This window comes from Pleurodeles waltl, chromosome 12, assembly GCF_031143425.1.
Source record: "Pleurodeles waltl isolate 20211129_DDA chromosome 12, aPleWal1.hap1.20221129, whole genome shotgun sequence".
Taxonomy (NCBI): Eukaryota; Metazoa; Chordata; class Amphibia; order Caudata; family Salamandridae; genus Pleurodeles; species Pleurodeles waltl.
In genome coordinates, this window is record NC_090451.1 from 670,882,859 (window position 1) to 670,899,869 (window position 17,011).

At 44.6% G+C, this 17,011-nt stretch overlaps 1 protein-coding gene across 1 annotated transcript in view; it reads right to left on the minus strand.

Annotated features, from left to right (window-relative positions):
* The window catches only part of LOC138267178 (threonine--tRNA ligase 1, cytoplasmic-like), a 239,383-nt gene that overhangs the window by 87,492 nt on the left and 134,880 nt on the right, over positions 1-17,011 (minus strand). The window contains exons 6-7 of the mRNA XM_069216029.1: positions 7,591-7,708; positions 6,765-6,829 (exon numbers count right to left, since the gene is read on the minus strand). Of these exons, the coding sequence (XP_069072130.1) occupies positions 6,765-6,829; positions 7,591-7,708 (183 nt within the window). The remainder of the gene's footprint in view (positions 1-6,764; positions 6,830-7,590; positions 7,709-17,011) is intronic.

A 17,011-nucleotide genomic window follows, 5' to 3' on the forward strand; every position in this document is an offset into this window, starting at 1 on the left:
ACAGGAGGAAGTAAATCCCTTGTCTTCCTGGTAAACAATTTTTAAACAATCTTCAAACATGTGCAAATTGTGTCAACAATTCATATTTTATTATATCTTTTTCTAAAAAACACAGTAATCTTGATTTTGAATTAAAGCCTTACGGTTCTCCTATAGTGATGGCGCAGTGAAAGTTAATGTAGTGAAAAACGTTTGTGCAAATGTTCTCTGTACAATATATACATGTTGTGGTTAAAACAAATTCTCTGCGATCTTCTATAAGCGGACTCATATTACTCCAGAGGTCCAGAAGTCACTTTTTAGTCTCTCAAGAAAAATCCACACTATCAATCGATCGCAAGCTACAGCAACTGCAGCAGACTACCACAAATGTTGAGATTAAAGTTAACTGGCATGTGCACCATGTTTAGCAGGGAACATATGCCCGGCGTCCTTCCTGTTTATTTCCATTTACTCCCAGTTTATTCACTTTTGATCCACCCATATAGAGGCTGGATCACATCTCGTTACTAGTCCCACTCTTCCAGTTTACAGTAATATTTCAAATGATCCACACCCCAAATGTGTTGAGGGTACTTCTTCTATACCCCCTTCCAGGCCACGCTGAATTGGTCCCTTTAATGACAACCTAAGGCTTCCACAAATCAAAAGCAAATTGGCTCAGGGCAGTTACTAAACTGTGAATTGGCTCCACGCGGAATACCTCTATGTAGAAAGCCAGAGGTTATCTAATAATGTTAAAAGCCAAAGGTGAAATAAAAACTCTTCCGAAAGAACTGCATTATCAAGGCATGATAGTACCATGGGACTCAACCATGAACAGACTCCTGATTCCAAGAGCCAAAACAGACAATCTACACCGTCTGCTATTGGACAGTAGAAATGTGAACTCCGATGAACATGCAGAGTGGAATACCCACACTACTGTCTATATGACACGTTTAGAGTCTGTAAAGTAGAACCTAGTGTTAGATACAGTGGAGATGTCTACAGTGAAACTACAGCACTTGAATCACTTCATTTAATATACTTCCCCTCTGGTGGGATCCAATATAACTAAAAACAAATATATCAAGGGTGCAGGAGAAGCCTCAGTATACCTGCCTCACAATGCAGAGACAGCAAAACCATTATATGCTTTGGGAACTTCTATATTCACCGAGAAGAACTGGGAAGACACACACAACAGGACAAACCACCCCATTGTTTACAGAGCTGAAAAACAAGTGCTGAGGAGTGACTTACTCCTACAGAAAAGATTTCAAAAGCATAGTTTGCTATTCCAAAAGCTAGACTCACTTTGCAGAAATACCTAATGACAACTAAAAGAACTCATCCACTGACAGGCTGTCAAGGTTATGGGCAGATAGAGGTTGCTGAGCAGTTCTCCAGAGAGTACTTTGTTTAACATTGGATGTTTAAGGACCGTGTGCATGACTGATGGTCAAAAGGGCCAATATAAGCCTAGACATTTTTGGGTTAGAGAGGTCAAGCAGAAAAGAATTACATTTGGAGGTGGTAACTAATAATAACAATTTTATATTGTGCTTCATTGTGCACTTCCACCAGTGATAAACTTTGTAAATAACCACTCCTCAGTGTTAACGTACTCAATGTTTCGACATTGCGAGTTAGTGCTGATCTTGCAGAGATGAAACCTGTACCCTGCTGGTATTCAGAGATGCTCCTAGAAAGCACTTAACTCATTAACTCATAGAACCATCTTGATGGTTGAGAATGCAGGTACACTGTGACAATTAAGTTCAACGTCCAGCCTCAGATATATTATAGAACAGGCACAGTCCAGTACTTCTGGGTGCGGGGTCCACTAGGGTCAACCCACAGTCAATTGGTATCAACCGCCCTGAAATGACCACAAGTGGTCCCATATAATGGACAGAACACGAAGAGGCTCAGGAGCAAACAGGGTCATCCGATTGTTCCTCTGCAGCAGATGATCAGGAGATGCATTGACTGATTAAAGTCTGTGGTCCTTTTTATCATGGGTTTTGTTTGCCAAATAATAGACGACAAGAGGCTCCAGCAGAGGAGCCCGTAACAAAGCAGGCTGCATTCTCTTGGGCACCCTACTGGCTTCTATCTAGTATGTGTATGGTCCTGGTTTTTGTCAAACTAGAAATCAGGTGCGATGACCCTCTGGTATAAGACTAGCCTTTCATCTTCCGAGAGGTCATCTAAGCCAATCCCGTAGAAAGTTGCACTTAAGTTTCCCTATTCAAGATTTCTGGACAAAGATCAACCCTAGACTTTAGTTTACCCCCTCCGCTGTACTCTCAGTTGGTGGTCTACATATTGTCTTGATGTATCATTAGCAGCTACTCAAAGAATGACATAATTACAAATCTGAAGGAGATTGCTTCATGTTCCTTCCATTGTATGGAATGAGTTCTGTCGTATATATAAAACCAATAAAGAAAATGTAAAAATAAAGTTTCACTATTCGAACCCAGATGAATGTTAACTCTGTTCTGGACTGTCCAGCTCCTCTTCTTCCTCAAAGGGAGCCGCACCAGAGCAAACTGGGGAACTCTGCAGCCAAAAGCTAAGTCCTATCTTGGAGTCACAGGACCACGATGACCTGCAACCCGCCCACACCAATTCAGGGGAGGAAACAGCCTTCATATATTAAATGTGAATTAATAAGGGGTGGCAGAATTGATATAAAATTCTGTGCTACGCAACGAATATCAGTGCACAGTTCTGATAGCTACCACCCTTGGAAGGCAAGTGGGAATCTAATTTATTCAAAATACGTCTGCATGGTCTTTCAGTACCTAAAATAGGGAAGGGAAGGGGGAGAGTGGTAAATGGTCTTGGAAGTGTACTGGGTTTAGACATTGTAGATGGCAGTTTTTCTAGGCACTGTGTGCTGAGAAAATCTTCCTGGCTCTGCTCTCATCCACAGGGATGGGAGGTGCAACCATGCACAGGCACATAAATGTAAAAAGTTACGTATTTTAAAACACTGTTAACCTATACAAACTTACCTTCACAATATTTTTGTCCTACATATTCTTGATAATATTATTGTTTCTGATATTCTGTCTAAATACTCTTTGGGCCATGAGTATTGTATGTCCAAAACCAAACCAAGAAGAGCAATCCAGGAGGGGAATACAGGGTCTCCAAGGTGCAAGCAGGGGCACAGACAGGGTCTTTGAATGTTGTTACAGTCATTGCGTCCTAAAAGAACACTAAACATACTGACATTACAATACACCCTTCTCTTTCCAAAAATCCAACATGTACTTCCTTCCAGTGGTACAGAGAAGGTCAGGTAAAAAAAAAAAAGCAGTCGGTGTGAGCCACTAAACTGAAAAGGGTCTTGACTGCACAGCTATCTGGCCAGTAACTAGTCTTATGCTTATGTCTTGCGCTAACTGTTGTTTTTCAAGTTCCACGAGTGACTGTGACAAATAATACTCTTGTACTTTTTAAAAGAGATATGAAATCACAAGCCAACGATTACACTAAAAGGGAAGGTTTGATTAGTCGGATTTCGCTTTGCACAAATAGGGAGCATATACTTTGCTCTTTTCTTTAACATCAAAGGAAATCTTGTCTCCTCAACTGCCCATGAAGGTAAAACAATCCATTTCTGTTAAGAAAAGTCTAGTAACAACACTGTGCAGCGCGGCAGAGGTCTTTTCATAGGCCACAAGGAGGAAAGCAGATTGTCTGACGTGACATAAGATGGTATGGGGCAGCTGTGCACTGTAGAAGCACAAAACCGAAACCTCAGTTTACTACCAAGATCTCCCAAACAACCCTACTAAATTCCCCCTCATTTACCTCACCTCTGACTCATCCAAAACCCCTCCTACTACTATGATCTCACTGACCCTTTCCAAAGACTCTTCCCTCCTCCATCCCCCCTTTACTCATCCCAAGCCTCATTCTATCACTATAAACTCCTGATTAACACTTCTGGATTCTTCCCTCCTCTACCCTTCCATTACTCGAGTCCATCCAACTAACAAACTCACATATCCGCGGCTCAAATTAACTCATAATAATACTAAAACTGTACTCATATTTCCCTATACTAATCCACCACTAATTCCTTTTGGGTTGCAGAGTAGCATGCTACTTGCCGAAAAGCGCTTTGAGGACTCGTCAGGGGTAGTAAGTGCTATATAAACACTATTACAATACCATACAATACAAAATGAGCCCCAGATGGTACGTGCTTGCCTCAGGCCAGAGCATTTACAATTGATGGCTCTGCTTAGGTGAAACCTTATGGAACAACTGCGCCCTCTGCTGGATATTTGGTGAAACTTATTAGTCCTAAAGACAATTCCACGGGAACATTCACAAACAACAAATGCCCTATGAGTCGTTTTGTCAATGGGATAGGGACTGGTGGCTTTAGCAGACAGAGGGCATCTACTTTGATCAAGGGATTACAGCAGGTCTCAAGCAGATCAGGTCTGACCACCATCAACTAATAAATGACTGACACGCTCAGTCAGTTCAAGAATAATGTCTCAGTACTCCATAGTAGATAATATTTAGCGACGACTTGACACTCAATTATGTGGCTCTGTTGATTCCTCTACCCCCCAAGAAGGTTTCTTGTCCTTATGTGCTGCCATTTAAGTCCTGCTGCCAGAGGTGTCATGAGTTTTTCTGAGTTTTGATATTGTTCTTAATCTTAGCTAAAAAAGGCAAACACATGCACTCCTACGGCCTGCACCTCTACCATAGCAGACATTTACCCGGGAATTGGTTTGGCAAACTTTTACAAAGAGAAGAAGCCCGCTGTGAATAGAAATCGATTTTGATCATTAATGGTTTCAGCTCAATCTGTTGACTAATCGACCCGAACCAATAATGAATGTTATCATCCTGAGTGGCTTTCCTAGCCAAAAAGTGTAACAACTTGATTTTATCCTTGAAACTGCGGCCACCCCGAAACCCAGCTTGCTCAACAGGAACAAAGTGCTTAGTTTCAACTCAACAACACCAGCGAAGAGGCACACTTCATTAAACACCAAAGGCTGGTGAAGCTAGCCCTACAATTCTTGTTAACTGGCACCAGGTGACTGCCATTCCTAGTCGCATCATTTAACTGACTTCGGGATAGATGTACAAAGCATTTTTCTGGGTGCAAATGGTTCAATTTACAGAATTGAGCCCTTTGCGACTGGAAAAATGTTTTTTCTAATGTACAAAAGGCAAAATTAGAAGTGATATATGGAACAAGCTTGTTAGGCGTCCCTTCCAAATACTGATTCGGTATGGTATGTATTACTGTTTTACGACTGCATTCCGGTCACAAAACAGTAATACTTCACCGCTAGTTTAAAACTGGTGGTAACCCATTCACAAAAGGGAGAGGGACCCCTTCCCCTCTGAGAATGTAAAAAAAAAAAATTAAGAGCAGGTAGAAGTCCCACAGACCACTGACCTCTCTTAAAAAGTGAAACTGCAAAGTTTTGTTTTTTCTTTTTAAACGCATCCTGTTTCCCTAGAAGAAAAATGTGCTACATTAAGAAATAAAAAGAAGACTGCTTATTAAAAAGCAGTCACAGACATGGTGGTATGCAGACCTCAGCAGGCCCCAATCCCTTTTATGCTATCATTCCTACTAGGTTTCAAATTGCGACCTACGGCATTAATATTCATGAGGTAAGTCTATTTGCGATCCACAGGGAATTGCTAATGAAACTCAAAAGTGTTTCACACATTATGATACCAATTTCCTAATTGCGATTCGGAGAGAATCACAATTAGGAATTTGGTATTCCTAATGTTAGTAAATCTGGCCCTATGTGGCTTGAAATAAAAAAAGAATCAAATTCCTTCTCCAAAGGTAGAAATGAACTGTTAACGGTGCCCTCGGCACACCCTCGGAGCTAGGCGCACGCGTGGGTTTTGACTGCAAAAGGAGATGGTCAATGGTAGCAAGTGCAACACTAGAACCATACATTAAAATGCTCAAACTGCACTATGTCCTTTAATACTGACGACCCGAACACTGAAGTTCAACATAAGCAGACCAAGCTTGTCCAAGATTCTCACAGCCAAGACTAGAGGCGGACCCGGAACAGTTTTTAGTTATTAGTAACCAGAACTTGTAGTAATCTTTGATAGGGTAGAATTTATGAACAATTCCAATTCCTCACCCACACTTTTATCGCTCAATACAAAGCTGACAATCTCCAAGTCTTGAAAAATGCGTTGTCTGTGCTTGTTTTAGGATTTCTGGAAGACCTGAACCTAGCATTTAATAAAATTTATTTTGGAGGGCAAGCACATTTTTTTATTGAAGCTAAACACACTAGTAAGTCTAGCAGATGTAAGGTTTGGAGATGTGTGCGCTTTTAATAGGCAAAAGCACAACTGACACAAAAAGCAATTACAATCGTGGAATGAGGGTCACCTGCATTTCAACACAAAGGACCAGATAGTCTCATTTTTTTGTGCTTTTGCTTAAGCGCCAGTGTTACATTTAATTTAGTGAGCATAATGATTTGTATTTTTCAGTGAAGCAGCTAGAGTCAGTGCAGTTCTTCAAAGGGTCCCAGGAAGCATATGAAAGAGTGACAAATTGAAACTTATGATTTAAAGATCCCAATACGTGCAAGTGACGTGACCACGGGAGAAGACTGCTATGATCGTAGGAGAGCATCCTGGGTAAGAAATATCAACGAATTAGCATATTTACCCAAATACAGTTGAAACATCAGCATCTGCTGGCAGGATTTTAGGTTTGGTGATGTGTCCATGTATCGTACCTGTAGACAGTGGTGCTCGCTGTCTTCACTTTCTCTTCAATAATTCGCATTTTAAACTTGTTGTACTAAAAATAAGAGAAAAAGAAAATGTTACTTAGGGAGGCGACAATTAACCTTTTGTGAGCTGTCCCAGCAGGTTCTCTGTTTATAGCTCTTTGTTAGTGTTGGATTTGGACCAAGTCCTCTACATCAAATCAAGGAACCACACTTGCAAATCCTAAGGCTCTGGTAGACCTTGACTGACTGAAATGTCTGGCAGTTTCTTGGCACTGTCTCTCTTCTATTGATAAGCATCTATCAACCCCATATGTTGAATCAAATGCTATACATATTTGTATTCATTCATTTCAATCAGGGTACACCTTTCCTATGCCGCTCATATGCTTTCTGGTTCTTGACTTTTCCTGACTAAGAGACCAAAACAAGGACCTAAATGCACTTGTTTCTACTCCCTTAGTTCTACAATCTTTAGGTCTCAATTGTCTCTTCACAAGGTATAATTCTGACTGCCGAAATCTGGACACAAACATGAATGCAGGTAACCACCATTTATTAAGAGACTAAGAAAAGCTGGTGTTCCAGTGAATCACAAGTGGGTCACAAAGGTGTTTCTCTTTATAGAAGAGCATAGCATATGTATTAACTGCATCCCAGCTGAACCGATGGGGAAAAGATGAAACCACATGGCTGAAGAGGGGCCGGGGATGATATGTAGTCTAGGGTATTATATAACACATGAATGACCTTACAACGCTTAGTGTTTGAATATATAAACCTGTGCAAGGGGTAGGAAAGCTATCCTGCAATCCCTTAGAAATCATGTCACCTGAAATAGCTCCTTCAGATCATCTCGTGTCACAGAAATCCTCTCGAAAGGCAATTTTTCTTTCACCAGGGACTTGCATTGCATTTCTAGAGCAGGGAGGTCAGTCCCTAATATGGTGCTAAAAAGGCATAGAGAAGAGTTGGTCAGTATCATTGAGTAAGTGATCAAATACATGCATGTATGCATCATATGTGTTCAGACCCTAACAGGCACTCCTTTAAAAAACAATGAGACTCCACAGCTATACACTGCGGCCCAGCTCAGCTTCACAGTTTTCCTTGGATCGCAGGGACAAAAAAAAAAACTTTTTGGCGATGCCGTCAAGTTCTTTCAATTTGTGACTTGTGTGTCTACTCAGTGTCATGATGATGTTAGTGAAAGAGCAAGTTTCATTCAGTAGGTTAGGGTTCCAGAAACAGTTAAACATTTTTACAGAGAACAACATACTAAGATGATATTATCCTATGACTTGTTAGCAGGAGGTCTACCAAACCAGATAGCTCTTAGTTCATAGCCTGGCCATACAACATCTCCGGCGTAATGGCTTACTGTTATACATGCCGTAGATAGGTCCTTTTCAGTTCCTCTGTCACACTCGATGGCATGAGTTCTTGTCAGTGATTTCCTGCATCCTCTCCTCTACGACAGGATAGTGCTCATGATTATTGTAGTCAAGACCAACTCTGACAGCTGCAAGATCCCAGTAAAATCACAGAAAGCAGATCCAAGAGCTTACACCATCTTCAGCCTTCAACGGCTGAATCTCCTCACATGGACATGCAAGCTCCATATCAACCTTCAACCAACGGGCACTGCCATTTGGAAGTTCTCCCACACCCAGACGGCACTGTGCGGTTGGGCACCAAGAAAAACTGGACCAAACTCTTCTTCTATATATAGGCCAGATACCCAACACTGAACTTCCAAAAACAAGTGGTCCTTCACCCACTGGGTACAAATATTACACCGACGCTCACAAGACTGCAACTAATAGAATTGCCTCACTCCACTTGTAAGAGCAGATCATGGTCAGGAGAGGACTTAAGGACTTGCATTCAGATCTTCATACAGCTCATAGGCCCTACTTTCCTCACCTAAGGCAACTCCATCTGGGGAATATGCATTGGGTCATCCGTACTCTCAGTCCCACAAATTCCATGCTCTCAATGCCATGAAAGAATTGTTAGTACCTTCCACGTAACTAACCTGCATATATCCTTCTCGTCCTCTCTGAAGGTGGCTTCTAGGTGGTAACAGCACAACAGAAATACAATACATCAATACTCAAGGGCATTTTTCTAATGCCACCGCAACAAAGAAGACTATAATTTGCCAGAAAACTGCACCAGAGTCTACTTTTGCCAGGCACAGCAGATGAATTAGCATGATGAGCTAGAAGAGACATAACACAGACTATACAATAGACAAATGATGAGACTGGTGCCCTGCACACAAAATAAAGTGTGGTGAAGGTTTCTAAAAGATCTTTAAAGTTGTGAACTGAATGGTCAAAAGTATTAAAGGATGCTCCTTATACTCAGTGTTCTAAGAGAGAGTAAATTCCAAAGTGAAAGTTACAGCATAGATGACAGCCTAATAGTTACTATGTGTACATTTCAGAGTAAAGTTACAAGGCCTAAAATATAGAGGAGAATTTACAATTTGCAATTAAGAAGGAACATGTTTTAAAGAAAGGTGTTTGAAAAATTCACATAAGAGCTATTGTGACCCGGTATAATTTACAGTGTGACATTTACATAAAGGTAGACATGTATGGTGAATTGCACAGACCAAAATGAATAGCGGAGATTACAGTGTGAAAATAAACATGAGAAAGTGACAGAGTAAGCATTACAGAGTGGGAAGTGACATCATGTAAATTGAGACAGGAAAGTTCCATAGTGCTTTTAAAGTACACCTGCCTCAAAGAAAAGGCCTTCGAAAGCAGACTTCCAGAGCGCCAACTACGTTTCAAACTTAGAATGAATCTGACTGGCTTTGCTGACAGTTTTGATGATCATGAACATTAAATCCTAAAAATCTAAATCCGGAGTGACTTTGCAGGTTGATATAACTAGTCCAGCTAATATAACAACGTGCACACAGTTAACTAACAGACAGGTCATACAGCATAACAAACTCATTTGGGGGGCAAGACTGAAGGTGGAGGAGACCCAGATACCATATACCTTATCACCTTGGAGAGGCTGCATATCCTGTTTAAAATTAAAAGAAAATACACGGTCATTTATTGGATTGCAATACATGAACCACAAACATCAGATTAAGGTTGATAAAATGAGCGCCTACACAAGTGGCCACAATGCGCCCCAACATAAAAATGCAAGAGCACATTGCTGGGCTCAAACTTTGCCTTTCAGTGTCGCAATGTTAGGTACCAAGAGAAATGTCCCCTGGTCAAAGAGTTAGGCTCCTGAAGATGATACACTACGCTCTGTTAGAGTCTCCCGTCTGGTTATCGACTAGTCTGTGACACAAATGTGCACTTGAACAAAGTAACCTTAAAACCTTCCCTTTAGGACACACTTAAATGAACTATTTTCACAGTAAGTCGTCACTAACAGTAAATTGTGATTTAGTCTGCCATAAACGTCATACTGGGAGATCTATCACCCCCCCTTGAGTAGTGGTCTCCCACCTGTTTATCAGTTTGCACTCTTTCAGTAGTAACTTCATCCATTGCCCAAAAGTTCTGAAATAGTGACAAGGGAAAAGATTTGGCACTATAGAAAAGATCTAAATGAGAAAATAAATGTGTAAGAATGTTGCATTTATCTTCAAGGAAGTCGGGTAATGAGTTTAGCTAATGATGTCATCCTCAAAAAGCTCGGCTTGGAACACCCATATAAATAAAATCAGATTTTACAAGTATCAATCTCAACAACCTACACTCATACAAGAGAAGAAAAAACAGCAGCACTGAGCATCTACTATGCTTTTATGATGATGATGATGATTTGTGGTTAACCGTGGCCCAACCTACAGCACTACAAAGACCTGTGAAAGCATGTTAAAGCCAAATGTTGATCAGACAACCTGGCTGTGCTGGGCAGCACATACTCTTCCCTGGGCCACCAATGGACAAGTCGACCACCACAGCCAAAAAATCTCCTACTTCAATCCTTCCTGTTACCTCACCCAAGGGACCCTGACCTCCCTTCTTAGCATCAGACTGTCTCATCTCTGGCTTGCATTCAATCACTTGCCATACCATGCTCAGGTGCATCTGGAAGAGCAAGAAATCTAAATCGATGCTGAGGTGTCAGATGACCACAATATCCTTCTAGAGGAGCTCACGCTTAACTGATCAAACTCTTTCTTTACAGAATGCTTCTAAAGTATTGTCCCGTCCTATCCTTCACAAACATAAGAATATGATATTCTGCCACCTACCAAAGCCTTCAGTCCTTCAGGAATACTATATCTGCAACAGATCCCTTCTGTGTTTAATTTGTGGTAGCATCAAAAAGCCACTTTGCTGATAAGAATGTTTCTGGGACAGTGTCGCCTTTCAGGAAGCACTTGGTAGCGTAATAACAATGGAATTACTATGCTCTGGATCATGGGTGTAACATCTGTGACAAGTGCCTTCTCTGCCTCAGAACGCACCCTGTAGTGATTTTGAGTGCTGCAACCCGCCTTGCAAGCTCCTCTTCTTTCACCACCATCAGATTATTATTATTTTTATTATTCTTCCTTGAAGGCCTAGGCCTGTGGATCACTGCGTTTGTGGCATTTGTAACTTCCAGGTTGCTTTGTAGATCCTGGAGCCTTTTTTAAAACTAGCCTTGAGCCTTACGAGTAATATTGGTGGCCCTCAGGCAGCTCAGCCTATAGCCGGGCTCTGTGCCAGTAGGCACGGGGCTTGCAGTGGCACAATGTGGCATGAGCAGGTACATGACAGATATAGTGGAACTTGATGCCTCTGACTGGCATGTGACAGAGGTAACCAACCATGTGATGGTATTATTTACGTTATAGGGCGTTTTGCGCCTCACTGACTTGGCATGAGCATCAAATCCATTTTAACAGCTCAAGCTAGTTTATTGTCTTTTGCTTGCATCATCTAGGTAGAGGAGACTCTTTAGAACCCACACAAGGGTGACTTCTCCCTCAATATCCATGTCTCTTCTCTCCTTGCTCAGCTTCTTGTCTATTTTTCTGTCCTTGATCTTGTGGGTTTTTTATCTGTATGCTGTGGTTATCTTCCCATACATTCCATATACCCTCTGACCTTAGAGTCTTCTTTAATTACCTTGGCTTTCCTTTCTACTGCTGTTCTATTTTTAGTTCATCACAGGGAATATATTGTTCAGTCCCACTAAACCTCAACCCACAACTATTCTTTTTGCACTTGAATGATAACAGCCAGCCTGGTTTCACACACATTTCCATTTTGACTGGACATGCCAGCGCTGCTGGACCCTCAGCACGCCACGAAAAATAGGAGTCTTTCTAGCTTTGGTGAAACTGGGAAAAGATTATGGCCCTCATTACAACCCTGGCGGTAAATCCCGCTTACTGCTGTGCAGAAGAACGGCAACATACCACTGTGGCTGCGGAATTCCGCTACAGGTATTACGACCCACAGCCCTGAATCTGCCACAATACAGACACCCACACAAGTCCGCCACACCAAAGGTCAGTGATAAACTGGCGATACCAAAACCGACACTGTCACACCAACAAGAACACGCCCACACTATCACGACCCACGAATCAACGCGGCGGTCTTTCAACCGCGGTAATCCATCGGCGGTACACACCGCCACGCTCAAAATACACACACATATACAAAACACAACCACATTGGACAATTCGAAATACACACACCTGATACACATACACACACCACACCCACAACACTATAAAACACACACCCACATTACCCACAAACCCTTACTTCCAGAAATTTGAAAGCAGGACAGAGAGAGACACTACCTAAAACAACACCAGCATCCACAGACACACAACACCATCACTTACACAACATCCACCCACCTTAAACAACACACACCAACACACCCCCTCATACATCACAACAGACAGCACCTCACACATCACCCACACCACATCATGGCACCTCAACGACACCCCAGGTTTTCTGAGGAGGAGCTCAGGGTCATGGTGGAGGAAATCGCCCAGGTAGAGCCACAGCTATACGGATCACAGGTGCAGCAGACGTCCATTGCAAGGAAGATGGAGCTATGGCGCAGAATTGTCGACAGGGTCAACGCAGTGGGACAGCATCCAAGAACCAGGGATGACATCAGAAAGAGGTGGAACGACCTACGGGGGAAGGTGCATTCCGTGATCTCCAGACACCAGATTGCTGTACAGAGGACTGGCGGTGGACCCCCACAACTAACAACATGGGAGGAGCAAGTCTTGGCAATATTGCATCCTGAGGGCCTTGCAGGAGTAGCAGGAGAACTGGACTCTGGTAAGTCAAATCTTTACTACTATATCCCCCCACCCCACCTGTATTCCATCACATACTCCCACCCTTACAACAATCACCCCAACAACCCACAGATACCCCACCAACACAACCCACACATCCCAAAACCAAGCCCTGCATGTAACACCAATGTACTCATGCAATTACTCATGCCCCAAAATTGCCAATCACACAAGGACCAAGCCAATAATGCAAGCACTGGAGTAGAGGGTCAACCACCCATTGCACACAATGGCACACACAGATACAATAATTATGCATTTACAACCCAACAGGACCCCTACCCAACTTCACCGGACAGGAGGTGCCAGACATATCCAGTCCCCCCACAGAAGAGGCCCACAGTGATCACAGCAGCTCTGGATCAAGATCACCAGCCCGGCCCATCTGGGACCTCAGGACAGTCGGTTCCCCTGACACTGTCACAAGCCACCACAGAGCCTCCCCCTCAGAAAACACCAGCACAGCACCTACCAAGTGGGCCCATTCCTCTGTCCCCAGGACATGTCAATCAGCAGTGTGTCCACCACTACAGGTAATCCAGGCAAACCCACCAACCCAAGAAAATCAGGGACCTGGGGGAGTGGCAGGGGGCATACGGTTCAGGGGACAGAGGCACAGGATAACAGGGAAACTGGGAGGACTGCTGTGCGACAGGGGGAGGACAGACCCAGGGAACCAACACTCCACAAGGCACTCTCCAGTATCATGGGAGCTTACCATCATTCCCAGGAGACGATGGCAATGGTACGGGCCAAGTTTCAGGAGACCCAGCGGCTGCAGGAGGAACACTACCTGGGAATCAGGGAGGATTTGAAGTCCATTAACACTGCCCTGGTCACCAATGCAGGGGTGCTGGCAGACCTTGTCAACACCAGAAGGGACACAGTGGCACAACAAGGGGCCCCTGACACTAGCCTGGACGATGAACAGCCCTCCACCTCCGCCGGCGCTAGTGGACAGGAGGCACCGCCACAGGAACAACAGGAGACCAGCATTTCATTCCCTGAAGATGGAGAACCACCCCGCAAACAGTCCCTGAGATCCAGGAACAAGACAGAGAACATTGCCAAGACCCCAGCCAGGAAATGAGACCCCACTGAATGTCACCCTTCTGTCCCACTATGTCACCCTCTCTATCCTTAAACTGCCCTAGCTCCACTCACTTCCTATGCCCCTTTGGACAATTCACCTGTTAAACAAATAGACTGGACTCTGCCATGGACATTCCTACACCACCCCCCCAGCCCATTTTACAACCCCCTCCACTTATTAGTGAAGGAATAAACACACTTCAATCACAAAACAATCTGGAGTCAGTCTGTGCTTTTACAAATGTGTAATTGCAATAACTATGGAATATAGCAATGTCAATTTACTTGTTCACATACCAATGTAACACAGCTGTAGGCCAGCAGTAAACATAGCAGAGGGCACAAAGTGGGACCCAGATCTGTGAAATGGAAAGTCAAAGTGACAAGTCAGGGTCCATACACTAAATGAAAATGACAGACTTATGCTAGCTCAAACAATAGTATGAGATGTGGGAAGCAGTGACATCTTCTTACCTGTGTCTCACTAGAAGTATTGCATAATGATGTTGGTTCGGTTGTCAATATCCCCTTCTTCTGCCTCCTCTTCTTCACTGTCCGCAGGCTCCACCAGCTGCCACAAGACCACCATCTGGCCCATCCTCCTGCAGAAAAGGTACTTGGCGTCGCAAGGCCAGGTTGTGCAGCATACAGCAGCCCACGATTATCTGGCACACCTTCTTCGGTGAGTAGTATAGGGAGCCACCTGTCAGATGGAGGCATTGGAATCTGGCCTTCAGGAGGCCGAAGGTGTGTTCGATCACCCTCCTCGTTCACCCATGTGCCTCATTGTAGTGTTCCTCTGCCCTTGTCCTGGGATTCCTCACTAGGGTCAGTAGCCATGAAAGGTTGGGGTAACCAGAGTCACCTGCAAATGTCGAGGGACAACTGTTAGACACACACTAACCCTTAGGGACAGCCCCATACCCAGACAGCAAATTAAACTGTTTGGGGACTTTAGGCTCACCTATTAGCCACACAAGGTGCCTCTGGAGTTGCCCCATCACATAAGCGTCATGGACTGAGCCAGGATACTTGGCATTCACATGGGAGATGTACTGGTCTGCCAAACACACCATCTGCACATTCATAGAATGGTAGCTCTTCCGGTTTTTGTACACCTGTTCATTCCTGCGGGGGGTACAAATGCCACAAGTATACCATCAATGGCACCAATGATGTTGGGGATATGTCCAAGGGCATAAAAGTCACCTTTCACTGTGGGCAAATCCTCCACCTGAGGGAACACGATGTAGCTGCGCATGTGTTTCAGCAGGGCAGACAACACTCTAGACAACACGTTAGAGAACATTGGCTGGGACATCCCTGATGCCATGGCCACTGTTGTTTGAAAAGACCCACTGGCCAGGAAATGGAGTACAGACAGGACCTGCACTATAGGGGGGATTCCTGTGGGATGGCGGATTGCTGACCTCAGGTCCGGCTCTAACTGGGCACACAGTTCCTGGATTGTTGCACAATCAAGTCTGTATGTGACTCTCTCCCATTGTCGACAGGTCCAACAGCGGTCTGTACACCTGAGGATGCCGCCATCTCATCACCTGCCCCAGCGGACATGCACTATGGAGGAGAACAGCGAGCAGAGAGTCATCCAACACTGAGGTATCACAATGTGTTATTTGAAGAAACGTTATTAATCCGCAATGTGCCGGTATCTGTCTATATTCCCGGCCTAGATAGGTGTGACGCAGTTAACATCCATCCTGTGTGACCTCCTGAAATGGCGGCTGCCTGACCTGTAAGGTGGGACAAGGGGATATGAGGTAACTGCGCTGGCGTTTTACACCGTCGCGGTGGGCGGTCGAAGACCGGAGTGCAATTCTGCATTGGTTAACATTGGGCCCTATGGGTCCCAGGAGAAAATGACGATGTACGCCGGCAGTGACGGTATGCACCGCCGCGGACGTGACCGCCATTTTCTGTCTGTTCACTCACTTGATACCCGACCTTCAACAGGAGAGGACCTACACTGCGAGTGCTGCTGTGACCTGTGTCTGGAAGCAACGATGGCTCATGTGTCTGAGGAAAGGGCCCCTGCCTTCACTTCGGAGGAGTTGGAGAAACTATTGGATGGGGTCCTCCCCCAGTACACGCAACTGTACGGTCCTTTAGACAAACAGGTGAGTACACTGTGAGCATGCTGCATGGGCAATGCCTGTTTTGAGTGGTGTGGATGGAAGATACATGGGGGGGCTGAGGCCTGCATGTGCGGATGGGGAGTGTATGTGCGTCAGGGCAAGGGTGGGAACTGGGGGGCAATGAGTATGACGGTCTGGACGGGTAAGTAATTTCCTTTCTCCGTACCATTCCTCTAGGTCAGCACCCACCAGAAGAAGGGTATTTGGCGTGCCATCGCCAAGGACGTCCGGACCCTGGGGGTCTACCACAGACAGAGCACCCATTGCCGGAAAAGATGGGAGGACCTGCGCCGCTGGAGCAAGAAGACGGCAGAGGCCATGCTGGGGATGGCCTCCCAACGTGGGAGGGGTGCCCGTCGCACCATGAACCCCCTGAGGTTCCGGATCCTGGCGGTGGCATATCCAGAGTTGGATGGGCGCTTGAGGGCATCACAGCAGCCACAAGGGGTGAGTACACTCTCATTCAGCTGACTCTGCGTGCATTACGAGGTGTCTGGGTGGGGGAGGTGGGCAGTGGGTTCCCCTAGGCCAGGGCGAGCTTGGTAGGCAAGGTCCCTTGTGAGGCAGGCCATGTGGCACCCGAAACCCACCAGTGGTAAGAGCCATCTACACCTAGTCAGGCTCCTATGACTTCCAGGTGTGCAGCAATTGGTCCTCGTACCCCATGGTCAGCTGAAATTTCTAGGAAC